The sequence below is a fragment of the Lissotriton helveticus genome, chromosome 4_1, assembly GCF_964261635.1.
Source record: "Lissotriton helveticus chromosome 4_1, aLisHel1.1, whole genome shotgun sequence".
Classification (NCBI taxonomy): Eukaryota; Metazoa; Chordata; class Amphibia; order Caudata; family Salamandridae; genus Lissotriton; species Lissotriton helveticus.
This window is the reverse complement of record NC_136063.1, coordinates 2,047,088,856-2,047,116,672: the sequence shown is the minus strand read 5'-3', so window position 1 is coordinate 2,047,116,672 and position 27,817 is coordinate 2,047,088,856. Positions and strand designations below refer to the sequence as shown.

The window sequence follows — 27,817 nt, the reverse complement described above, 5'->3', positions numbered from 1 at the left end:
GGGGCGCGGCGGCAGTTCATTATCACTCCTGTGGGTTTGACTACCGCTCAATTCGAATCGTAGAGGTCCATTTTTTTTTTTTTTTTTTTTTTTGTTTCTTAAAACATTGAACGATTAACCAACTAGCAGTTACCACTTGCGGTCCCCTATGTTCCTGGCTTTGTGAATTGTGCCCCCGTCTAGTCCCGAACAGGCTCCCCCGTACCAGCGCGTGCTTGCCCAATATCTGTGTGCCTTCTGATCCCCCCACCGTGTGCAGTGTTCTCCCCCTTGCCCCCGCTGCCTTATGTCCCCCCCCACACCTCCCAGCTGCATGTGTGTCCTCCCTCCTGTGGAGTGTGGCCTATCTCCTCTCCCCTTACTCTAATGGGTCATCCTCTCCCTCCTCATCGGAAGTCAGTGATTCCTCCTCTTCCAGTGGGTCACACAGGTCCCCCCTAAATGCATTCCACGGGAGCCATATCTTGTTCCACTTACGCGGACACGCTCTAAGGGTATATATTGTTCTTTCCACCAACATGACCCTGTCCATGGTCGCGCACCACTGTGGTAGCGTTGGGGTGGTGTCCGCCCCCCACTTCTGTGCTATGTCCCTTTTGGCGATCACCATACCCAATGTGGCCCATTGTCGCCCGTGTCTGGTGAGGTCTGTGGGCTCCCATACGTTAAGTAGACATCTCCGAGGGTCCGGAGTCAGGGACACCTCTAAAGTTTGCGAAATGGTCCTCATGATCTGTCTCCAAAACTCCTGAATGCGGGGGCATTCCCACAAAGTGTGGAACAGTGTCCCTTCCTCCCCGCAACCGCGCAGGCAGTACGGGTTTTGTGTTCTGTGGATTGCGTGGAGCAATGTACGTGTGTAGTACACCCTGTGTAAAATTTTCAGTTGTACAAGGCGAAATCTCGCTGATATGCCCACCTCCCTGGGTGCCGCCAATGCCTCATTCCATTCCGACTCGTCCATGTCCCCTACCTCCTCCACCCATTTGGCTTTTAGTGCTACGGTCGGGTCCGTCAGGTTATTGACTAGTTTGCGATACGTGAGGGAGGTTGCTCGCTCCAGCATGAAGTCCGTAAGCAGTCTATCCTCTAAGGGTGAGGCTTCCGGTAGTGTTGTGCCGCCGGGAATGGCGGTTAGTAAAGCATGTCTCACCTGTATGTACCGATATTGCTCCGTAGGCCCCATCTCGTACTGCTGTCGCAGTTGGTCGAAGGGGATCACAGTACCCCCCTCCCATAAGTCTCCCACTGTGGAAATGCCTATGTTGTCCCACGCCGTAAAGCCCTTACTACTCCTCAGATTACCCAGTGCCCTCGAGTCCCATAAAGGGGTCAGTCTTGTGATCGTCCCTTTCCATCCCAGTTTTGCCTGTGCCCTATGCCACAGCGACACAGCGAGCTTTGTGGGTCCGATGAGTGTACGCGCCTTACGCAGGTCATAAAGTGGGGCCAGAATGGTGCTGGTGCCCAGCTGGAGTCTGTCCGCCCGGTATGCCGGGTCGTTCTGGGGAGCATGCAGCCACTGGTTGATGGATTTCAATTGGGCGGCCCAATAATAGAGCTGCAGGTTTGGTAGCGCTATCCCTCCATCATACCACCCCCTATGTAGTTTGGCCTGAGCTATCCGTGCCGGGCGGTTACTCCACATCAGACCTGCAACCACCGCGGCCACCCTCCTGAAATACCTATCGTGGACCGGGTAAGGGGTATTCTCCAGAATGTATAAGAACCGGGGCAGTGACATCATCTTGTAGAGTGCCGCTCTACCCAGCAAAGTCAGCGGTAGCGCCGCCCAGAATTTAACATCCTGTTTAAGGCGCTCAAGGGGTGGCGATAGATTCTTATGGAAGAATTCCGCAGGATCCCTCGTAACATGGACCCCCAGGTATCGGAACGAGGACCCCGCCATTTTGAGAGGGCACCTGTCTCCCAGATCGGGGGACGGGCCCTTCAGTACATACAGCTCCGACTTGGTCCAATTCAGAGTATACCCCGACACCTTCCCCTGCTCGTCACAAATGTGCAGTAATGCCGGCACTCCGCTTTCTGGTTCCGATAAGTACACCAACATGTCGTCTGCGTACAGTGACAGTCTGTCCTCCCAACCCTCAGCCCAAACAATCCCCCTTAGCAATGGGGTGGATCTTATCAGGGTCGCTAGGGGTTCCAATGCTATTGCAAAAAGCAACGGCGAGAGCGGGCAGCCTTGACGAGTGCCTCGTCCTAATCGGAACGTCCGGGAGATATGGCCGCCAGCGACCACGTGCGCCAATGGCTCGGTGTACAGCAGACGAATCCAGGCCACGAATTTCGGTCCGAACCCCATACGCCCCAGGACTTCGAACAGGTACTCCCACTCCACCATATCAAACGCCATTTTGGCGTCCAGTGCCAGGATCACCGCTTTTTCTGTCAGCGTGTCGGCCTTCGCCAGTACGTTATGTACCCTACGTAGGTTGAGAGCGGTGTTTCTGTGGGGCATAAAGCCCGACTGGTCTGGGTGTATTAGGTGGGGCAGGACGGCCATCAACCGAGTGGCGAGGAGTTTGGCCAAGATCTTAAGCTCGGCGTTAAGCAGGGAGATGGGGCGGTAAGACCCGCACTCCTCCGGTACCTTACCGGGCTTGGGGATTGCTATTATGGCCGCCACCCTCTGATCTTCCGGAAGCAGGGCCCGTTCCAGGCTGTCGTGGTACATAGCCAGCAGGGGTCCACTAAGCCCATCCGCTGCGGCCTGAAACCACTCTATCGGGACTCCATTAGGCCCCGTTGCCTTCCCCGGCCTGACTGCGTGGATCGCCCTTTGGACCTCCTCCTTCGTGATAGCCGCTTCTAGTTCCGCCCCCTCCTCCGGGGAGAGCGCGGGTATGGGAATAGTCTCCAGCGCTGCCCTCGCCATATCCGCTGTCACTGTGCCTGCCGGCGTGTACACCCCTTCAAAGTAGTCAGCTAGTGTCTCGACTATTTCCTCAGGGCACGTGCATAACTGCCCTTGTTTATCGCGAATGCGCTGTATTCCTCTGGCGCTGCCTCCCCTCTTGTCTAGCCATGCCAACATTCTCCCCGCCTTGTCCCCTATGTCGTATATTCTATGGGCCGTGTCGGTGATCTGTGACAACGTCTGCAATTTAATATGTTCCCTAATCTTTTGTTGATGCAGGAGAACCGTCTGGGCGGTGTCTGGCGTGGGACCTGCCTCGTGTGTTGCTGTTGCCCCCTGCAGTGCCAGTTCCAATTCCGACCGTTCACGATGTGTCTCCCTCAAGTACCCCGTTATAGTGGCAATGGCCTGACCCCGTAGCACCGTCTTATATGCTTCCCAGAGGGTGGCCGCTGACTCCACTGACTCAGTGTTCTCCCGAAAGTAGTGGGACGTCGTCGTTTTAAGTGTCTTACTAACCTTAGGGATGGCTAGGTATGATGCGTGGATTGGATATATCCTTTTACGCTTCCGTTCCTGCGTGGAGAGCTCGAGTGTGATGGGTGAGTGGTCCGAAATCCCCCTTGGGTGTATCTCAGCAGTGTCAATATGTGGTAAACCCCCACCCAGCGCCATGAAGTAGTCAATCCGCGTCAGACTATTGTGCACCGTGGAATGGTAAGTGTATTGCCTCGCTGCAGGGTGTAAATATCGCCATACGTCGATCAGTCCCAGTGCCGTCATGTACTTCTGCAACTGGGAGGGACCGGCCGCACGTGTCATCACGGGCACTCTATCTGCAGTGGGGTCGAGTATTGCATTGAAGTCTCCCCCTATTATCGTGTCTCCCTCAGGCAGGCCTAGCAAGAATTTACCCAGCTCTGGAAGCATGACCGAGTGTAGTGCCGGAGGGACATACACGGATACCACATTCAGTAGCCTCCCCTCCCATTGGCCCTGGAGCGCCGCAAAACACCCCTGCTCATCCACCTTGGTGCTAAGTGTAATAAACTGCGCCGATTTCTTCAACAAAATGCCCACTCCCCTCGAACCTGTGGAGAATTCTGAATGCGCCACCATCCTATAACCTTTTCTATCAAGCGCCTTTGTCGCAGACCCTGTAAGGTGTGTCTCCTGGAGGAGCACCAAGGCTGGCCCCAGCCTCCTAACCGCATTCAGCACCAACCCTCTTTTGATCTTGTCCCCCAACCCTCGCACATTCCAGGACATGAGCTTGAGCGGCGTTACTCGGGCTCGCTGCGACTCCTCCTCAGCTGCTCGTGATTGTGTGTCCTGCATTGCGTGTTGTGCTATATGAAGCGCGGGAGCCGGACCCCCGGCCCAGGGTGCGCTCGTTCAGTGCCATACCCAGGGTGTGTATTTGTACCAGTGGAACGTTAGACCTCGCTCGCGGAACTACTATAACATAGAAACAACCCCTACCCCCCACCCTCCTCCCTGCCTCCCTGCCTAACGGACTTACAACCGCCCGCCTCCCCAACTTAGCAGAGTGCTTAACCCGTCCCTTCAACAGTGTACTTGCGCGCTGGGGTGGAGAATCTTCCGGAGCAGGCGACATCCCTGCCCTCCTGTGAGTCCTCCAGGCCCAGCACTCAGGCTTGTCCTCCCGCTAGAGTACATCCGAACGGGCAGTCAGCCAGCGTCTCTTGTAGAATTAGCTTTCCACCCCTCCTTCTGCGCCCTGACTGTCCAACGTCGGCGAGGCATTTCCTCCTTCCCTTCCGGGTGACCGCGATTCAGGAGGCCTGTCGTTCCTGTGTGTCCGGTCCTGTCTCTTCGTGCGACGAGAGTGGTTCGCGGATCTCCAACCCTCCAACCAGTCCTGCGCTGCCTCCGGCGACTCAAAGAACCAGGCCTTGCCCTCTGCTTCCACTCGGAGACGCGCCGGGAAGATCATGGAGTATGGCAGTTCCCTCGCCCTCAGCGCTTTCTTGACCTCCAAGAAGGTCTTCCTTCTGCGTGCCACCTCAGCAGTGTAATCCGGGAAGAAGGCGACGGTCGAGTTTTGAATACGGACAGGTGGGGAAACCCTCGCCGCCTGCAGGATGGCGTCCCGGTCTCGGAAGTTGAAGAGTCTTGCCAGGATAGGCCGAGGGGTCGCCCCCGGCTTGGGCGTTCCACCAGGCACTCTATGGGCCCTCTCCACCGAGAAGAAGCTAGAGAGGCCCTTCGGCTGCAGGTGCTTCGTGATCAGATCTTCCACAAATAGGTCGGTCGCCCCCTTTCCTTCCGACTCCGGCACTCCCAAAATTCGGACGTTGTTCCTCCTCGAGCGCCCTTCCTGATCGTCCATCTTGTCTCTGAGGAATTTGTTTTCGGCCGCCATTTTCTCCATTGCAAGCTGTAATTCCGAGACATCCTCCACCAGGGACTTCGTCACCACCTCCACCTGCTTTACTCTTTCAGACATCTTGTGGAGGTCGGCCCTGATCAGGGTGACTTCCGTAGCAGTGGAGCCCACTGTGGTCTGTACCTGTGCCAGGGCACGCATCACATCCTCCAGCGTCGGCTTCTTCGTGCCCTCCCCTTCTCGGGGCCCGCCCGACGAAGTACGGGATTCCACCGGTGGCTGGGTGCTCTTATCGTAAGCGAATTTGTCCAGTCTTGCCTGAACGGCGTTGCCTTTGGTGCCTCTCCCTGACATGGCTTGTCTCGTGGCCGCCCCACTTCTGGATCGTGTGGACGTCGTGTCTTCAGGCTCCGTCCGCCAGGTGCAGGCGATGGTCCCCCTCCCAGCCTCCACAAATCTATCCGGCCGCAGTTGTCCCGTGGCCACTTGAGGTCAGGATCACTTCAAGGGGGGGAGGCTGCCTGGATCCCGGCGGCGCCCCCGCTCCCAGTCGTCTCTGCGACCCGTCCGCCACTCCAGGCTGCGCTGGATCTCAGTCTCAGCTGCGGGGTGTGCAGCGCCTCCCAAACCAAGTCCTGAACTGCCCCAGTTCACCAGTTATTGGGATGCCCCAGCGTAGGTCCAGTTGCCCCGGTCTCTCGTGGCCGTCCCCACGCTCCTCCTCACCCCTGCAGTCGCCCGCTGGGGGGGGCCGCCACTGGGGGGTACAAACTGTGCGTGTGTCCGTGGCGCGGGATGCCCACTCGTGGCTCCGGCAGACTATCGGCCCCCACCAGGCTCCTCCTGTTTGCGCCGGGTCTCCGCCACCTTGCACCAGGTATATTGCGGGGGGGGGAAGGGGGGAGGTCCCAATGCTGCCCCGCACTCCCCACCGTGCGTTGGCCGCCGGCTCTCCTACCTCCGCCCCTGGACGGTCTGGGTACTCGGGCGTCACTGCCTCAGTCCGGCGCCTCCCCAAGATCCTTACGTGGCGCCGGTAAGTCTTCTGCGCCTGTCGCTGGGCGCCGGTGTGCCTCCGCTACCTTCTTCCGCTGCGGCGTTTCCAGGTCCCGGGCACCGACCACTTCCTGCGCCCGAGTCCCGCCGTCGCCTCACTTCCGCCTGGACTGCAGTTCCAGGGCAGGTCGCGGCTCTCCTCCTCGCGCAGGCCTCGCCGCGCCGGACCGTTCACCGTCAGTTCTGGGTGTCCGTCAGCCCTCTAGACACCTCTGCGGGATTCCGCCCGGCTCCGGACCCGGTCAGCCCCACTGGAGTGAAAAAGTAAAACGGATCAGTGCGGCGGATTGACGAGGGAGATCGCCTCACTCACGGAGCTCCGCTGTTAAGCTGCCGCCATGCTCGGCTGCTAGCCACGCCCCCTGTAGTGCCTTTTAAAGAGGCGAGTAGACCACTCTATCTGAATTGAAGCAGTGCAAAATATGGCTGCCGCGGTCTAATGAGACAAAGGGATGACTCCGACAAGTTTAGCTTAGGGAAACTTCCTCCCCTAATTTACTCACTCAAGAACTCACTCGTAAGGACGAGCGATATATTCTGGAGTTATAAAAGAGGTTTAGTCCTTGCCAAATCGCCTCAAAGATATGCATGTAAGAATCTCAGTTTTTTATTTTAAGAGCTATTTATCACCACTGCAGGCCACATCGCTATAGTGGATGCATGATAGAGTAACGTTGTTTGTGATGAAAAGTGCTACTGATCTCCATAAAAAAATATAATAAAAGTATTTTTATAATGGCAAAACACAAATACTAGGACAAAAATTCAACCACTGCATTTTAAAAAGTAGATCTGCACGGACTTGCTGCAAGAACGATATGGGTATATAACAATGATGAGGAGACACACTAGCTTCATTTTTTGTGTCGCCTGGGAGGAGAACAGATCTAAAACTTTATTTCCACACAACTGTGCTTGTATTTGAAAATATATTTAGACAGGGGTACTAAGAGATACTTTTTAAAGATGAGGTTTACCGATTTCTATTGAAAAATACAAATTGTGGCTTCCAAATATGGAAAAGATGTTGCTTGTAAGAAACACAATATTCTTCTGCAGTCTATGAAAATGTCTGTATTTTATTCATTTCGTGTAACATTTACAAAATTCGACAAGTGTACTGTTAAGGAAATGCTTGGCTATCTGACACCACTAACATCCTAAACCCAAGCCAAGGTTTACTATTTTCAAATGTTACTACATTGTATGTAGATGTGTCTAAATGTAGCAAAGTAAATACTTTAGAATGGACATTTTTAAAAAGTGTCAATGAACACTTATAACACGTTTACATCAACTGTTCAATAAAAAAAAGAAAATCAACGCCTCTCAGATTTAAAAGCGACCTTCAGTATACAGTTCCAGTGGAAAAAAGTTCCTGGTACATATACATCATGTAGAGTCTACCAAAAAGCCCTTGCACATGGTAGTAGGTTTAAGTATGAACGTTAGCTTCAGAGCTCTTCCATACCTTCCCAAACGTACATAAACTAACACACGCCTTCAGCAGTCTCCAACAAGTAATCTAAAGTAATATAAAATGTTAGCACCTGAAAAATATAAACATGCTACAGAACTATATATTTGTTATTACAGTACAATGCGTCACCCGATATCTTGGGTTTTTCAAGGGATTCTGTATATCAAGGTTTATCTTTCTTTTCAGCTTTCTGTAACAATCATTGAGGTTTTCCTACAGCGAACATGAAAACACGCTGCATCTAGCTAATAAACACAATTGGCTTTTCGAATTAACGGCACAACTGCATTTAGAGGTTAAAAGCACTGCTCTTTCCAAGTGTCACAAGTAACACAAATTGTGGAACATTAATGTTTGCAGCTCAGATGTTCATAAGAGGCATTTCTGCCAATTGTCCCGCTATAAACTTTAGTTTGAGAGTAGTGTACACATTTGAGAAAAGGCAGTCAAATACAGACTACGAGAAAAAAAAATGGTGTCACATTTACAAAGCTTTGAAGCAAATTAGGCTTTAAAACTTTAACAAGAAAGAAACAGATATTATTACTAAAAAGCACCTTGTCATGGTTAAAACAATGGAATGAGAAAATGAGCAAACCGATTGCTTCAAACAAAAACTCCAGAAATTCAATTCTGACATTTTTATAAAAACAAGATGCAACAAGGAGGAACACATCATTAAAACTATGTTTGATGACAAAGCAAAACATAGAAAAACAATTTATAATCTGCATCAGATTAAAGGTTTCCTTTAAAAACATCTGTCAGCAATCCATTTGCAACAGCTGAAGATTTTCAAATTGTTGGTCTTCATGTGGTGTTCAATACGACTCCGGTATCACAAACTCAAATTCATTGCCGCCTTGAGATGGACCGTCTTTAAAAATGGCCTGATCTCCAGGTTGAATGAACACATCATTCCAGTCCATAGGCTTGGCGGGTGAACTAGACTTTGGCGACACAGACGCTGTTCTCTTTTTTTCATCGACACTTTGATCATCAGCATTGTCGACTACTGCAGCACTGGTTGAAGGTTGTGCATTGCTTTCAGGGGACTGTTTGCTATGTGGGGACTTGAAGGGATGCAGAAGATAAAGCGTGGGGTCTCCAGAAGGATCTTGATTATGAGCTGATTTCATATGGTTAGACATAATCCTATGGTTAATGAAAGACCCTCCACAAGTCAAACACTGATACCTCTTCTCCCCGGTGTGTATGACCTCATGCTTTGTACGATACTCTGCCAAAGCATAGACTTTCTCGCAGTAATGACAAGGATACTTCCTTTCCCAAGAATGAACGTTATAGTGTCTTTTCAAACTGGTCCGAGAAACATAAGATCTTTTGCACACAAGGCAAATGTAATAGACCTTTCCATCAACATTCAGCTCATAGTGATCATCGTGCTTCACTTTCACACGCTTGCTGTTTGGAGATCCGTCAACTGATTTTGGCAGCTGGACTTCACCATCCTCATCCGGGTCATTTTTAATTGGTATAACAATATCGTAAGTGTCTTTGTCCTCACCAATGTTTGCATAAACCTTGCAACCAGTTGATAACCCTCCAATATCTGATGGCGTATCTAAGGTAATAATTTTTTTACCATCCATAATGTGGTGGGAGCCTATTCCAGCCCCACCTGAGCAGTCTTTACTGCTGCCAGGATTAACATCTGCAATTTTTATTTTTAGCTCACCTGGTTTGGAAGTGTTTTTTTTATGAAAAGTGGCCTTTTGTGGCTTCGGAGGTTTTGGTCCATCAAAAGTGGACACTTTTTCTGTGTTTGTAAGTTGACTAAGAGTGCTGGGTAACAGATTTGGCAAGGGTGGCCAATTGGCATTAATTAGAGGAAAAGGCTTGTTTACAAAGGTATTAAAAGAGGGGAGCTGCTGCGAAAGAAAATTCATTGTTATAGAGAGATGATTCTGAGCAAAGGTGCTTATGTTAGGAGGAGGATTAAGCTGTTCTCTGTCAGGATGTTGGGGATTTAGCAACCTGGTGCAGGAAACAGCGGGGGATTGAGAGGAGCCAAGGTTCACACTACTGGCTTGAGCTTGACTAAATGCAGTAACAGGTAGAGCATTTATCTGAGATGGTATTTCTTTTAAAGGTAAGTTGTTTGGAGATTCTGCATTTAAAATTAACGGAGTCTGAGCTGAAATGGTATTACTCATGCTCATCTGCTGGTCAGCTATTTTAACTATTTCTGGCTCTGTCATTTGCTGAGCTCTTTCAGGAGGTTGTGAAACGCATGGTTTCGGAGGTGTTTGCCCAGAAGGGAAAATTAAATCTTTAGATTGTGTTGGGCTTGGGCTAGATATTTTAGCAGATGTAGTATTTATTTGAGGAGGCGAAACATATTGGAACTGCAAATTGTTTGATGCACAAGGGGAAACACTATTTAAGCTCAGTTCTTGAGTGGGCAGTTTGACCATATCCAGGCAGGTCTTTTGAGATTTAGGAGGTACAAGTTCAGAAGAGAAAACACCAGATTGTGTTTGACTTGGGCTTGAAATACTGGCAGATAAAGAATTTGCTTTGTTGGGTAATTGATCAATATCTGAACTGATCTTTTGTGCTTTCGGAGGCACACGTTCAGTACCGAGACTAACACCAGCCTGGATTTGACTTAGACTCTGTATGCCAACAGGTAAAGAATTTGTAAAGTTGGCCAATTTAGCCACATCTGAACTAGTAATTTGAAGTTTTGGAGCCTTAAGTACAGAACTGGAACCAACACAATCTTGTGCCCGAGTAGGACTGGATATATTAACAGATAAAGAATGTGCATGATTGGGCAATTTTTCCATACCCTGACTTGTCACTTGTGGTTTTGGAAGCACAATTTGAGAACAGGAAACAACATCAGTTTCTGTTGGAGTTGATATATTAGTAGATAAGGACTTTGCCTGAGATGCTGCGACAGCCTTTGGAGGAAAGTTGGTTGGTGAGGGACAATTAGCTCCCAGAATCACAGGCTTTTGATCTGGTATGCTTGCGTTAACACTCATCTCTTGGTTGGGCAATTTAACTATTTCCAGACAGTTTTTTTTTTGTGCTCTTTCAGTGTCATTTGAAGTACGTTGTTTCGGGGGCAATGTGATGGAACAAAAAACCACATCATCATCTGATTCTTCACTCTTATCCTGGCAATTACCAGCTTTGGTTGATTCGTGGAGCTCTTCACTGGGGATGGTACTTGTCTCAGTTACGATAGGTGTTGCACTAATACCACTGTCTTTAGGTAGAGGACATTTGGTAGAAGGCTTATCAGTGTTGAGACTCTTTTGGTCAGCATCAGAAGGTGAAGCTTTAACATGATTATCCTTGACACCACTTGTCATGCTCTTCATCTGAAATAAAGGAATGCCCAGGTCTGCAATAAACCTAACTCCCAGTAACTGTCCAGATTTAATCAATTCCTCAAGTAAATTGGTGCGGACACCAATAATTTTAGAGCTGTAAATGTAATTGAGTATTTCCGCAAAGATCTCAGCTCTAACAAAATTCAGTTCAACCACTTGACCCGAAACAGAAAACAAGTTGTGAAAGTATGTGCTTGATGCGGAGAGAATATTTTTGTGGGCTCTAAACTTTTTGTCTTCCACAATGACTGTGACATCACAAAAGATTCCATGGAGACGTTGCTCATTTAAAGATGACAATAGTGTGCCCGAGTACTGGGTATCAGTGGCTGTAATCAGTTTTCGGCTCTCCATGCCTACAAAGTGGAGGGAAAAGAAGTGAATATTAAAGATTTTGATTCAATGAATGTTTCTTTATGCACACAATTTGATTAAACTATCCTTTAAGCATTGGCTATGGGATAGATTGAAAGATTCCTTAATTTACCAAAAAGAGAGACTTCTGTTCATAGAACAATTTTTCAGACTATGGCCAGAACAGGAGGCAATCAACAAAACGTATAAATTATTAATGTATTTATAGGCAGGGGCTCCTCTTTTAATGCTGTACTCAAATACACTCAAAGACAAATGTTCATGCAAATCAAAAATAATATTTCAGTTTCATGCCACTGTATTTCTTTTTGGGTGCACCTCAGAGCCTTCATTAAAAGGACAAAACAAGGGGCTATACTGAATATTTATTGTAGGTGTGCAGACGACCTATGCGAAATTTGAATCTTCTACAGTACATCGATTCTAATAAAATCAAGGTGCTGTTAGAGGATGTCTTTAAGGCTTCTAGTGAGTTAATTTGGCCTCTACTGAATCACCATCTCATACAGTACCTAATAGATAGGGTCAAGTAAGCAGGTATGGGTAATAAAAATCAGTAAATGGAATTAAATGTCACTGTGAAAATTGGACGTAATAAACGTTAAGACCAGTAAAACAAGAAAAGACATGTGAAACAAAAATCTGCAGCTTTATTGGCATGTCTGATAATACACATTTGCATACTATACTTTTATTTATTTTCTTCTCTAGAACTATGCCTCTCTAACATTAACATTATAGCTAATGGGGCGACCGGGTGTCCCTCAGAAGCTGGGTATTGGCGATATAGAAAACAGTTGGTTCTGTTGGGTAATGCAATCGCTTTGGTTCACGTATTTAATACAAAAGCAATGATGTATCTCAATTTGATGTCAAATTGAGATACATCATTACTTTCGTATTAAATACGTGAACCATAGCAATTGCATTACCCAACAGAACCAACTGTTTTCTATATCCCTAACATTAACGGCATGCCCCCCTCTAAGAAAGGAACATGCACATTACTTGAAAATCAAGCCATTTTTTAAGTATAAGAGTAGATTTAATGCTGGTACATGATGTATACTTGCTTATCTTTGAGATTTCCAAAGCAAAGGCAATGAGTTGCTAACGTGTTTATTTATATAAAAGGAGTACCACACTGCCACTACAGGATCTCTAAAAAATAAATCTATATCTAACAGAGCCTAGAGTAGGACAGTGTTCTGTCCTACAAACAAACATCTAAAACATGTCAGGCTGGCATTCTTAGTTCTGTACCATACCGTTGTTGGCTGGACATCAGAATGGAAACACAAGGCGTTTTAGATTATCCAATATAATTATTTATCCAAATCAGGTAACACTGGTGTATTCTCTAAAATAAACCGAACATTTCAATCTCTTCAAATATCAGGATATGGTGAGAATTTCAATGAGGCAGAGGATGAGAACTGGAGTCTCCATCTACAACTGTGATACAGAAAACATCAAAGTTTAAGCAACCTAAAACTGGTACACTATTTTTATATATGCTTATTACACCTCAATCATACATTCAAGTTTGCTTCTTGGGAAGTCTTTATAGTCACAGCTTAATAATGAAATTAATGGTCAGAAAAACTTGTCAGGTACACCAGATGTCACATTGTTGAATCACAGCTAAGTGGTAAATCACAAAAACACCCGTAGTCTCTATGTATGGACACTCCAAAAATAAGAACACTTTAAAGAGTCCAGAGGAAAAACCTGAAAAACTGGTGTGGTTTTCTGTTTTGGTTCTATATTTACATGGTGATAGCTGTGCAGGCTTTTAAGTTTTGTCCATGAATCTTTTTGTATCTATTTTGATTTAAGTTATTTTGTTCATTTTAAGATACAGTATCTTTGATACAGGTTTAATATCTTAACTGTGGATTTCCTGAATTGAAAATAATTTGCTTTAGTGTTTTAAATAAATTGCCTCTTGTAACATCACTCTTTAGGCTAAGGATTAGTATATTTAAAAAACATTTTTAACTTCGTATTCAGATTACATCGTTTGAGCAATTCTAGGCTTTCAAGAGAGACTATTTGAGATTTTATCAATTCCATGAACCAATCTTAACAATACAATAGGCATTTATAACATGTGGCTACTCCAGAGGGAGCATCCCAGCTTTACCAGTAGGACCACCCAACAAACAGGCCAACAAACCTAGGTCACCAGCCTAGGCATTGGTTTCTCTTCAGATCTTTTCTAAAGATCATTTCTGTTAGAGCAAAACAGATAGAAACTGGAAGCGAGTTCCATATTTTCACTGTTAGAAAAGCAAAAGATCTCCTACTCCGCTTAGCCCTATGAACCCTAGGGGTGTGCAGGAGCTTCAATGAATTATACCTCGGAGATCTGCCCCGACAGTAGGCCTTATTATTTATTTATAGATTTGGCCAGCACATAGTTGCCCCAGCAATGGGGCGTCCCAGCTCTACCCAAGAGACAGATACCATCAGCCACTCTAACAAACCCGAACAGTTAAGCTAGAAAGAGCCAGGTCTTTAAAGCTTTACGAAAGGTCAGATAATTCTGAAATCCTCTGATAGACAGCAGGAGGGAGTTCCAGAGTTGGGCCGCCTGGACCTTAAAAGATCGACCGCCAGCCCGGCTATTTGAAAACTGGGGATACACACCAATCCCAATTCGGCGGAGCGAAGGGGACGGTTCGGGATGTACTGAACCAGAAGATCTGCTAATATCGAGGGCCTTTGCTGAGACAGAATTTTATGCGCTACGCATCCGAACTTGAACTGGATCCTTTTGGCTATTGGCAACCAATGAAGTTTAGGTAAAGAATTAGATACCGAACAAAACTTGGGCAGTGCTAACAAAGCACGGGCCGCGCCATTTTGAATTCTTTGAAGGCGTAAAATACAAGATTAGCGCCTAAATAAAGGGAATTGCCGTAATCCAACCTGGCTAAAATTGTAGCCTGTAGAATAGTTTGGTTTTAACCCCCTCAGGAGACCGAAGCAAACCCCAGCCAAAACTTTAGATTGGGTGTCGAAAGAGAGATCCCTTTCTATCCAGAAACCAAGATTCTTAACTGCCTCTTTGGGCGGTGGCGCTGGTTTTAAGTTTGTCCGGCCACCATTGTTCCGACCAAAGCGCACGGTCTCCTTCTCAAGTACTGCGGACCCTTCTGCTCCAAACCTCTGTAGGTGAAAATGAATGGCTCAAAATTGATATGGCTAATGACCGGTAACAAGTGCAATTGGTGAATATGAGCAGAAACAGAATGATGCATAGTTACTTTAAGAAAAAGGGGTGCAGCCGCATTTTGGATGATCTACAATTGTTGCAGTAGGTAAGCTGGTAAGCACAGATATGGACTGTTTGCATAGTTCAATTTATAAGTAACTAGTGGTCTTCTGGGATGCCACCGGAACCAGATGCAACATCCTCCTCAGGAACGTCTTGGTAGCAAACAAGCTAGCTGAGACCGCTTTGCCCTACAGTTAAAAAAAAAAAGGCGGAATCAAATTTAACTCCTAGGTTTCTCACACAAGGGAAGGTAGTAGGAGGTACCCCCAACTCTGATGGCCACAACTGAGAGAAAACACAGTAGCTTGCTTGTGCAAAATAATAAATAATAATTATTTCTGTTTTATTGGAATGCAGTTTAAAGGAACTCTCACCTATCCAGTTGCCAAATAAGGCAGTTTTCGAAAGAATTGAAGGCGTCAGAGGCCTCATCCTGGAAGGACAGAAGGAAGGGAGTCTCATCAGCATACGAGATCACCTTTATGCGACCAAATTAACCAGTGGCTCGAAATAAACCTTGAAAAGAGCAGGGTTCAAGGCTGAGGCCTGGGAACCCTATATTCAAGAGGCTTTGAATCTGAAGCAAGAAAAACAACCTGAGACCTTTCCTCAAGGTATGATTTAAGCCAGGACAGAGCTTTCCCTTGTATTCCAATCTTCAACAGTCTATTCAGCAATATAAGATGCAAGTGTATCAAATGCTGATGACAAATCTAAGAGTACAGCCAAAGCACCCTGAACAAGATTATACTTGATAAATTGAGAGAAGTCCAGTAAGGCCGACTCTGTGCAGCAACATGCCCAGAAGCTAGATTGAGTGTTATGGAAAAGGGAGTTAGGTTCCAGAAACAAGCAAATTGTCTATTTACTGTTTTATTCCCGTATATTGACTGCTGCAGGAAGAAGTGAGATTGGTCTAAAAGCGCCACGTATCTTAGGGTCAGCATTAGTTAAAAAAAAAATATATATTAACAATGGTACCAGAAGGGCCGTTTTCCACCCCACTCGGAACAGCAGCACACGCCAGTGAAGCGTCCATAAGTTTGTTCAGAAAGGAATTGACAAAAGGAAAAACAAACTAAGATATCAGGGGCGGTCTCGGGGCAAATAGTCTCTTGTTTTTCCTGGCTGAACATCTTCAAAACACACTGTCCCAGTAATGTGATGAAAGTATACGCGCATTTGTTGGCCAGGAATGTATTAATGTCGAAGAAAAATTGTCAAAATGAGTGTTTCAAGATTATTTTTCGTGAGCTGAGAGAACTTCATATCAGGATTTATACGTAAAGGTTCGGGCCATATAACCTTAAATCTCTGATTGTTATTGATAATCTTCACATTCATTTTTAGAACAGACGTTTTTCCTTCCTCCATCAGGATCAAACAAACTATCTTTGTTTGAATCGGAGTTTATCACAATCAAACCATGACGTAAATTCACCTGTATCTCTATGGCATGGCTATAATGACCATTCTTGCATGCACTATACCTCATTGCAAACATTTGACGCCACTTTATAGTACTACTGTAGCTGCCTCTGTGCTAGAAGAATTGAGTCTAACCATCAGTGTCAAATAATAAGTTGCAGAGGACTTTATGTCATAGTTTATTAAGAAAATAAATATTAAATGTGTATTTTTCTGGCAACCTGAGGATGCAAGTAAAAAAAACTAATCATCATCATTTTAACTTTATTTCGGTTTGTTAATGAACCATAAAAGTACATTGCAACTAGAAAAAATACATTTACAACTCATCCAATGCATAGTTACATCTCATTTTGAATATTTGCAGTAATCAGTTAACGTGCGGTTTATAATATAACAATAAAAACACAACAATAAGATACAGGAGCTAAAAATTTTTTTAGGGCACAATAAAAAACTAGTTATTACTGAGACAGAGCAGTCTACCCACAATAAGCGGGTTACTACAAACGAATCAGTCTTCGTCTAGTTAACCACATTGAAAACAAGAATTTAGCAATAGCAGTAACTATCAATGCATTAGTATCAGTTTTTAGAATTCTAAAATAGTCTATGTAATTCCTGAGTCCTAGATTCACACAACTGTATGATCCATTTTTTCCTGCTAGCAGAATAGGCAGGACAGAACAAGGTCACATGGATTAAAGATTCATTTGGATCATTGCAACCTGGACAAGGACGAGCTAAACCCAATTTCCATTTATCAGAATAGGAATAAAGGGGTAGTGTACCATATCTGAATTGTAAGAACAATTTTTTTGCTAAGACAGGTTCTATAGCGTCTAGTTCTTTCTCAAAACTATAGACATTCTTGAAATCCAAAAAACTGTCAGTGAGGCTAGAGGGCCTGGCTGATCGAAGGACCTCTTCAAGGTTGTGATGTTTTATAGACTCAGCCAGGGTTCTCTTTGAGATAGATTTGCATGTGTCCTCCGGGTTAGACCAGAGATTCTCCATGCCAATCTTGGACGCCTGCCCCCTTATAAAAGATAACCACTTTATCCTCCCTACACCCGGGCGAGCCATCACAATCTTTAATTCTTCTCTATAACACTCGAGCTCCGGGACACTCCACAGTCTACACCAGTAGAGAAGCGGGCGTGAGGCAATTACTTCTGCAATAGGCCTCAGATTTGTATCCAACCTTAGTGGAACTAGAGGGGTGTTAGTAGGTAAGGAGAGCAGCTGTCTAACAAATTTATTCTCTGTTATACTAATCTCATTCGCTGGACAATGGCCCCAGAGTTCTGCCCCGTATAGGGTGGAGGATCTGGTTTGCACCTTGTATATTTCCAGCGGTACACTGACTAGCTTGTGAACACAGGATTTCTGTACTTTAAGAATACCCCCCATAGACTGGGAAAGAGTTAAATTAGCCTTAGTCATTTGGGTTTCCCAACTCATTCTGTCATTTAAGGTCAGGCCTAGATAAGTAAAGTTATTTACCCTTTCCAGGGCTCGTCCATCCATTGTTGGACAAGGGCAATTAGTTGCAGTGCCATTAAACACCATGTACTTTGTTTGGTCTATGTTAATTACCAGGTTCCTGTCCCTACAGAATTTGGTAAATTGATCTAACACCCGCTGCATCCCCATAGATGTTTTTGAGAGCAGCAGGGTGTCATCCGCAAACATGAGTGCAGGAAATTTACCACCAGCTAGGTTAGGAGCGTCACTGTTTTGTACACTAATTAAGTCATCGACGAGGCCATTTAAAAAGAGGGAAAATAGCGTAGGGGCCAGTACGCATCCCTGCCTAACTCCCTTCTCAATGGGAAAATCTCTTGTTAGCTGGCCATTTTTGCCATAGCGAACCTTTGCATAGGTTCCATCGTGGAGTCTTTTGAATTGGAGACATAAATAGGGTGGTATCCCCATTGTTGTTAATATGCTCCAAAGTTGGTTTCTGTCCACCATGTCAAATGCGGATTTTAGGTCCACAAATGTCAGGTAGAGGCTCCCCCCTTCCATCACCACATGCTTCCAGTAAAGAACCTGGAGCCGTAATAATTGGTCAATGGTCGATGTTTTAGCACGGAACCCTGCTTGCAAGTGGGAGAGGATGTTATTCTCGCTAATCCAATCTTGCAAGCGTTGCAAAAGCAGTTTGGCGTAGATTTTTTGGGTAACGTCAATTAGACTAATTGGTCTATAATTTGACGGGGCCAGCGGAGATCCCTTTTTATAGATCGGAATAATTTCGGCCCCCAGCCATGTGCTTGGAGGCTCTTGACCGTCAAGAATGGCATTAAATATGACGGTCAAGTAGGGGACCCAGATCTTCGGCTCATCTCTGAAAAGATCACCGGGGATCTTGTCCAGCCCAGGGGCCTTATTACATTTTAACCCTTGAACTGCAAGAGTAACTTCCGACATAGTAAAGGGAGGGGAGGGGCATTCTAGGCCCGGACTCAAAGGCGTTATAAATAACGCGTTATAGGGGGAAGCGGTACTAGAGTAGAGATCACCAAAGTATGCACACCAGGCTTCCTCGGCTATATTGGGATCGATCTTTACCTTCCCTTCTGGCTTCCCAGTATGGACCAAGTTCCAAAAAGTTCGGGCGTCTTTCGCTATTAGTGCTTGTTTAATGGCCTTCCATTTCTCTGTTTCCCATTCAGATTTTGCATGAGAAAGGAGGTTCTTATAGAAGTTCCTTGCAGCCATAATGTTAGCCCTATGGCCTGATTTGATGGCAGAAATTAGGGTGATCTTTGCCTTCCTACAGGACAGGTTGTACCAGGGATTTGTGGCACATGCCTGTCGGTTAGTACGTTTTACCGGTTTAGAGAAGCTGGCTGCTAAGGTCAGCATTAATTCTTTGTGTATAGCTAAACATTTAACATCATTATCAGGATTGAAGGCGTTTTCATGCAATATATTTAGACGCTCAAGCTGGGGAATGACACTTTTATACAGTAATGCCAGGTTGTCTGGGGACGACTTGATAGTAGACCATCGAATTTTTTTACCACCCTGTGTGATCCTAATCGCACTGGAGACCAAGTCGACCTCTTGATGCTCCCCGTCGTGGTTTGGCACATCCAGTTCTGCTACCAAGGGGTTGTGGTCACTTTCCACGCGATCAGATACGTGGAAACATCGAATCAGGTGCCATACAGACATACTAACCAACAGATAATCTATTGTTGACGAATGGCCCATTCCATTATAAGTACTCTTGCCTGGGCTATCCCCCGGAAAGCGGCCATTGCAGGCTCTAAGTGAGAATGTATATGTCAATGTGGTGAGCTGCATGGCCATGGGAGTCCAGTTTTTAACTGGATAGATGTTTGGGGGTGGAATCCGGCAGGCGTCATCCTCATCTGATGTTAACTGTGAGACACCCCGAGTGGTTCATAATGGCAATTAAAATCCCCTCCTATTATCACCTTGGTATCAGTTGAGAAGCTGTTTAATAGGGCAGTTAAGGACTCTAAAGTATGAGAAACCGTACCACCCAAAACCGGACATAGGTAGATATTAATGATCGCTATTTTGAGTGTGTTTCTGCGGGTTAAGAGAATACACAAAATATCGCAAGAATTGGTGTTAATTCTTTTGACCGAAAACCCAAGATGGACAGCCACCCATATGATCAATCCACCAGAAGGTCTGCCCCTAGGACCTTTGGTTGCAGGCTCGGCATAAGTTACAAAACCCAATCTATGCTGAATAGTCCTGGCCCATGTCTCTTGGAATATACAGATACCATGGTTATCCACATAATCACACCACTCCATGTTCTCTAGTTTTACCACCAAACCCGCCACATTCCATGATAGCAACAATAAATTTTTATTATTAGAACACAGTTGATCAGCTGGCTTGTTTGAAGGTATAACAATTTCCACATTAGGATCACCCACTTCGGGACTCGTCTGTTTCTTCGGGATCTCATGGTTAGTTACAATGCAGTTGTCATCATCTGTGCTAGAGGGGGAACTACCACGTTGGGGGAATGTGAATGTATAGCTTGTCCCACTCTGAGTGTTCTCCTCTAATAGCCCCCCACCACCAACACTAGAATCTTTGGAAGGGGGGGGTGCCTTAGCTGGAAGTCAATCGCAGCCATCAAGGCCAGAAATGGCTCCATATCTATTCGAGGTTTCCAGTGGAGTAAAAGGAATCAAATGGTCCATGTTTCTATTCCCCTGGAAAAACTCTTGCCCCGCAGGGGGCTGGCTACGTCCATTAGCAGGGACTATATTCCACGCTAAATTGTTCCTAGGAGGGGGAGGCCTCTGCAAGTGGCGCATGTAGTTATTATTCGGAGGCAAATGGATGTTCCTAATCCCATTGGGGTCTGGAACCCCCCCAGAGAAAAGAGCAGGAGTCACATACGACCTTGGGTAAAAGTAAGTTAGGTCGTGTGGGACAATGGCAGTATTCAAATTCATCGAGGGGCCTGTTAATATAGCCCCAACAGCTACTGGGTTCCTAAAATTAATAACAACTATATCACCCTCAATGTTTTTTTCCCTGGTACCCAGCCAGGGCAGGCGTCTAACATGGACTATCTCCCCATCGATATAATATGGGAGTGGTCTATTTTGACCTAACCAATGTAGAATCTTATTCTTAAGTTGGGGATGGCCCTCCTTTCTGCCTGCTTCTAGTGGGGGGACACCTGTGAGTACAACTACAAAAGGTAGCGACTCTGGGGGTAATTCTACATTGGGTCCATGTGGAATACCATTAGTGGACCTTGAAAACCTCCCCCTACTCAAGTACTTAGTCTTAGTACTAGAAGTAGCGTCGCCCGTCTGGGCTTCTATTGGAGCCTGAGCCATGGTTTTTGTTACTGTTCGGACAGGAACCTGGGCCTGTTGAAAAACCAAGTTTTTCTGCTGGTTATTTATCAAAGACTTACTGTTTACAGTAGTTGTCTTAGCAGAAGTCATTGGTATGTCTACAGTGCCCTGTTTATTACTGGCGAGAGGTTTAGGAACTCTATTGTTACCACTGTTGGAATCGTTTGGGGCCAAGGTAATAGGAGCAGAAACTGCTAGGGGCTGTGGTAAAATTGTCGGCACAGGGCTAGGCATTAAAGAGGTGATAGGAGCACTTAATTTGCCATTGTACAGAGCCTCCAGGTTGCCTAGTCGATGCTCAACCCTTTTTAGGATATCCAAAATTGGGAGCATGAAGGACCTAAGCAACTGCTCAACTGTATTCCGCTCAGTATCAGTGGGGGGAATAGTCACTAAACTTGGGATAGAAACAGCCTCAACTTGCTTCCCTCGGGTATTACCAAGATGTATACTGATAGAGTCTGGGGTTGGTACCGCTATAGGCACTGTGTCAGTCAGTGCCGAAGTTTTGGGTGCAAGTACACCAGAGGTCTTAAGTTTAGATGTCTTGCCAAACTCAGTATGACTAAGCTTGCCCCTTTGGGGTACTCCTAACCCCCTCCTCTTTTTGGTAGGCGGAGGGCCGAGGGTTTTAGGGGTGATAGATGGTCTACCTAGCCTTTTCGGCTGCTCCTTAGGTAGATGACAAGTACATTGGCCACATTTGGAGACGGACTAGAGACAGATGGAAGCAAAACTGTAGGTGAGGGAACAATTAATGAAGAGACCGTAGGCAGTGGAGTGCTTCTAAGCAATAGTGGGAATTCGTCCAGTGACAGTGGATCATCAAGGGGTGTGTCAGTAATAGTGTCCGACAAAATGGGTGGGGAAGCCAAATCAATTAGAGGTCTATTTTTCAGGGACTCGATAGAACGGCGTCGTTCAATCCTGCGTTCAGATAATGAGTCATCCTTGTCCAGATCCACGACACCCCTAGTGAAATAATTGTCAAGTGTCCTTTTACTGGATCCCACTATGCTGGAGTTCTCAGAATTTGCCGCCATGGATAAAGGCCTACCTTACAGTGTGGGACAAAAGATGTTGGTGGGGTAGCCCGTCCCGTCCTTGGACGTCCCCGGACGGCCACAGACGGTCCCGCCCTTGTCCCGGGCTTCTCCCGGCGCCCTCCCGCGCAGCGGGAGTGGTGTTTCCTTAATGTAGCTGTCCAACTAGCTACCGGGAGGGCGGGGCCGGCAGGGAGAGCAGCCCAGCTGGAGTGGGGGCGCGCGGGGACTCCTGGTCCTCGGAGTCCACCGCTATGCTCGCAGCCCTGCCGGTTGGTCCAGAACAATGCCCCTTCACGAACCAGAAAAGTGCTGCACGCCGCGAAGCGGGACCCGCACAGCGGGTCCGGCGAGGCATGGCGGCTACAGCAGGGTCAGAGGCTTCCTCGCTTGGATAAGAGGTGCTTTGCACAGGGTCAGCAACAGAATCCGCTGAGGTCCAGGTGGGGCGGTGATTTAACCGATAACAAGGTGAGGGCGGGGCCGGCAGGGAGAGCAGCCCAGCTGGAGTGGGGGCGCGAGGGGACTCCTGGTCCTCGGAGTCCACCGCTATGCTCGCAGCCCTGCCGGTTGGTCCAGAACAATGCCCCTTCACGAACCAGAAAAGTGCTGCACGCCGCGAAGCGGGACCCGCGCAGCGGGTCCGGCGAGGCGTGGCGGCTACAGCAGGGTCAGAGGCTTCCTCGCTTGGATATGAGGTGCTTTGCACAGGGTCAGCAACAGAATCCCTAAAAAAACTAATATGCATCAAGAACTTAAGGAGAAGACTACTTAAGTAAACATGAAAGACATCAGCTGTAAAACACTTATAGGAATGTAACGGATATGTTGAAAAACACAAATACTTTTCTAATCAGCTTTTTCTAGAGCCATTCTGGTTTTGACACAAATGTCAACTCCAATACGGAGATTCTTATGTAAATGGTGTAAATTCAGGGCTGATTTATAAGGCTGACAAGTGAGATAGTGTAGTCAGTTTTCAAACTGAGCTTCCATCAAGTAGAGGAGAAAGTTAAAAAAAAAAAAAAAAAAAAAAAAAAAAAAAAAAAAAAGGATGATCAATTCTGGGCACAATAATTAAATAGGACTTACTTGCAACTAAAGTTCTCTAGCATTGAATCATATGCTATAAATATTACTCCGCTGGATTTGAATTCCCTCTCCTTTGAAACAAACACATGTTTTATTTATTTCTCACTCTGCAGTTTGGATATTTGGCCATTTTACAAAAGCCAGAGATATGGGACTTAAATCCATCCCTGAAATTCTTTTAATTCTTAAAGCACATGTACATTAAGCCCCCACCACGATGTATAAAAGAGGAATCTATAAAAATAGGAGGGTCTAAAAATGGTTCAAGAATTTAAACAATCCAGGAAAATTTGCATTTTAACTGCTGGAGCACTTGGCATAGGTTGAAAATAAAACTATTTTCAGATCTTTAAAACTCATTTGATAGCACCGTAAGTGCTGCCTTGACAAGTCACATGGCAGTATGAATCAGGCCTTAGCGCCAGTGATCGCAACAATAAAAGGCTTTTACAAAGAAAGGTATTCAATGCCATTTTGGTATTTGCTCTTCTGTAGATATACAGTTATACGAAGTCGTCTCAGCATCCAAGCACGGAGGGATTTCAAAATTATAGGGAAATGTTTATGAAATACTTCACATCTTAAAAGGGATATGGAAAATACAACCTTGGGATTATCTTTTGTTTTCCATAGATTTCCCTAAATCTTATAATGGGTCAACATTCAGCTCTGAGAAATTGTACTCAAATTGAATTAATTCGTGTTGATTTGCTGGTTATGTAAGACTTCTACTGAATAAAAGGTTTCCAGATTGGTTCATATAAGGTTGTAGAGTGATGAATGGAGAGTACAAACGTAACCAGCCTTTACAATGTTGATATGCATGTATTACGGTCATCTGAAATGGGGTGCTTTTGAGGGCAGTCCCAATCAACACTCATGATTGATGCCCAACCTGATGGACCAAAGTAGAGGACTCTGTTCTCTTGATGCTCGTCCCATACTGTTTATATGAATATTCCTAGGGCTTGTGATGAACGGAATGAGAATTAATGCATATGATACATACTTCAATAGTCCACCCTTTGGTGAGTAGAAGCAATTTCTATAGTGCTATTATTATTTTCTTGGGTATTTGTGGATCACTCTAGGGTCTTTTAGGGGCCTCATTCCAACTGTTCTGTCTTTCACAAGGAACAGAGTATACTTCGATAAAAGGAAACATACATTTAGCTTTAGAAATAATGTGTCTATGTGAAGCTTTTTAAAGAGTGATGTTATGTGGTTTCAAGCAAAAATGCAAATATGGCCTGAAGTACTGACGAGTAGTACCAATCTTGTTATACTGTTACAATTACTGATACAATTGAGGTATGAATCCCAGACAGATCAGATCTTTTCTAAATCTTGGCATAAATAATAGCGAAGTCTGCTTCCCATCGATTGTTGGATAAAGCCTGAAACCCACTGGTAGGACCAGTTCATCAAAATGCAGGAAGAGTTTGGTGTCTGCCCTTGAAAACAAAGAAAGTGGTCTTAGTCGTGCTAATATCCATTCTAACTGTAGATATAGGTTTGCCTTTAAACCACATATTCAAAAAGCAGTACCTACATCTGATCTGATCAATATAACAAATGCCTGTCTCCTCCAAGCAAATCCCTACAGTCAATTATCATGATTTTGTTGCTCATACCTAAATGATAATCAAAAATGTTGCGTTACCATTGTTCACAGACCCTTTGTGATATTTAAAGGTAATCAGTGTTCCAACACAGGACTTACCCTGAAACATCAGTGTCTTAGTTGTAGGGCAGGGGGTTCCTTGATCATCGCGGCTGAATGGGGAAGGAGTGCCCTTGGAGGCTCTGGGGCATAGGTGCCTTTTGTGGTCATTCCTGTTTGGTTGATAGCTCGAGGTCCAGTTTGTCTGCCAGCTCATGTTCCAGTTGTTCAAGTCTACACGTCTGTGTTTCTTTGCTGGAACTGTTCGCGGACTTAGTCACTGGGATTAGTATCAGCAGACTGAGCAGTTCTTTCTGCCCCCAGGTAGATTTGTAGTTGCCTCAGGAACCAAGGACAGCTGAATCACAAAGGACGTTGGGAGCTAAAGAGCATGGGGAAGGGAGGTCTGCAATGGGAAAATGTCAACAGGAGATACACAAAGAGAAGTGGAGGGGCTGACATTTATAGGGGGCGGAGCCACAACAGAAAAATGCACCAGTGAAAAGGAAACACCCCAGAACACAAAACAAATCTATCCTGGTCCAGTCATTCCCAATTATTGGAACTAAATTAAGGGTTTGGCCGCATAGCTTGCAGGAACCTATATAAAAGGCATCTCAAAGCCAGAACAGGGTGGGCAAGCCAAAAAGAAAGAGGAGACTTTAAAACCCTATCCACTTCAATGTATGTTTCCCCTGAACAATTAGAAGGTGCCGAACGACAAAATAATGAATTGAGACAAAAAGAAGACACCGACAACATATTTTAGAGACTTGTCTAAAAATTCAGTGCCCTTGTTTTTGCCTAAAATAAATCTTGGTGGTTAGGGGGTATGAAGAACTATTCAGAGTGGTACTTGGAAAAAGGAAAATATATGACAAGAAGAAAGGAAGGAAAAGAAAATTCAACACTGCAGCATATCCGGGTCCTAAGTGTTAGTTTCTGACAAATGCCAAACCCATTGCAAAGTAAAGCAAAAGGCCAGGAAGCCAAGAAAAACAGCTGTCTCAAGTATGTTGTCTCAGATGGTACAAGTTGCACGTTTGGACACAGTTCCAGAGACGCAACACCATGCTATACAAAAGATGAGAAAATAATCAGTGTCCCACTCCTGTAGTGATGTTCCTGGGCAGAAAGCAAGAGCCAGAACCCTTAACAGTCCCCCCCCCCCCAGATTCTTCTACTAATTTGCACTTTAGGATTCATGGCTGGATAGATGGAAGGCATGGTGAGACACAAAGTAGGACTGGTACGTTCCATTAGCCAAAAAGAACCACCAGTCAATTTGCACACTTAAGAGATTTTATTCGATTTCAGTAAGGAACGCGACTAATAGGTTGACAAGGACAAAAACACTACCTACGTCAGGTTCACGATATCCTGAATTTCGCCAACTATGATGCGATAGAAAAAAAATGCAGTTCTGACATTGATGCACCAAGATTCAGGCAACACAAACTGCAAGTGATAAAGTAAAACTAGGGAAAAAGAAATGATGGGGCACTAGACAAGTCTACAATAACGTCTCGGCTTAGGAGACTCAAAGAAGGAAAAGAAGAGCTTTAACTTCAAAATAAGTCAGTTAGGCAAACTTAACTCTAAAGCTAAATCATCCCCTCAATGTTCTTTTCTGTTTATGGTTTTGTCATTGTGGAAATGGTTAAAAAAAATGGCTCTCACAACCAATGGTGAACTTGATATATTCAATAAAACAAATCTGAAACTAAAAAAAATCATGTGGGAAAACATGAAAGAAAAATTTCCATTGACTAAAAGGTTTTAGAAGAACAAAGGAAGATCTTGGTCAATATGAGATTTTAGCTTGCAACATGTTAAACCAAAACTGGTGCCAAACAGCTCGCAAGACCGAAATGACGAGACTTGGTTATGTGGGTAGTGTGTCTGCAAGTCAAATGATTTTAAACTCAGGAACTTCGACAAAACCTGAAGACTAATTTGTTTTTTCCAAATCACTCGGTTTTGTGTTTTACATATATTTACGACATTTTATTACGATCATATCAATTTCAAAATATTTTTTTTACACAATATTTACATTTTCATAGTCAAGTCTCTTTGTAGAACGTGATACTGTTACTTGAAGTATTAAACGTTTCTGAAAGAGTACGTAGAAACACAAAAAACTAGTTAAACGTTAAAGGATATATATGAAGTCTAAACACAAATTCAGTCCTCCCAGCCATGAAGGCCAATAACTAGGATACAAAAGTCTATTTAAGATCCACATAGTAAGAACAGATGAAGGAAACGGGAATAATGTTCAAAGAACCCCTGTAGATGAACACTCCTAGAAAAGTGATTTTAAATTAAAAAAGCATGTTACAATATAAACGGTCTGCAAAATGTACAGCGCTTTTACTGGTTATTTTTTAGACCGCTCCACTCCAGAAGATCAGAACATTGCTGAGCTTCAGCTTGTAGTGTGTTTATCTAGGAACCTGAATCGATATTTCTATTCTTTGCCCTTGTCCGGTTATAAATCAATAATATCCCTACAACGGCATAGAAACCCTATTCATAATTCAGTCATAGCGCATGCTGTCACATTAAGCAAGCCTATTCCTCCAGCCCCCTAGAAAGCACACCGAGTTCTTAAACAAATCCAAGCCTCCAACAACCTGGGAAATCCCCGCTGCCTTTGTTTTGCTTTCGTCCAAGAACTCCTGTAAAGCACTGTAAGAACGACCAGTTCTTAGTGACATCTTTATTGACGTCTTATGTCCAGCATTACGTCAAACCCGGCACCTTTCAGGTATAAATATACCAACGCTGCCTTAAGCAACGACACGGTGGTGGTGAATCTGGAGCAGCTACTACTTGCCCGAGAGCCCAGCTGATGCGAGAGCCCACTGACGCTGCCCCTCCCTATTGACGCGCTGAGAAATACGCTGTCTTTTCTCCTG

At 45.2% G+C, this 27,817-nt stretch overlaps 1 protein-coding gene across 4 annotated transcripts in view; it reads right to left on the bottom strand.

Annotated features, from left to right (window-relative positions):
* Positions 1–7,346: 7,346 nt before the first annotated feature.
* The window catches only part of LOC144829510 (transcriptional regulator Kaiso-like), a 253,207-nt gene continuing 232,736 nt past the window's right edge, over positions 7,347–27,817 (bottom strand). For all 4 annotated transcript variants that reach the window (XM_078688716.1, XM_078688715.1, XM_078688713.1 and 1 more), the window contains one exon: positions 7,347–11,491. In XM_078688716.1, the coding sequence (XP_078544842.1) occupies positions 8,589–11,489 (2,901 nt within the window). In that variant the 5' untranslated portion in view covers positions 11,490–11,491 and the 3' untranslated portion in view covers positions 7,347–8,588. The remainder of the gene's footprint in view (positions 11,492–27,817) is intronic.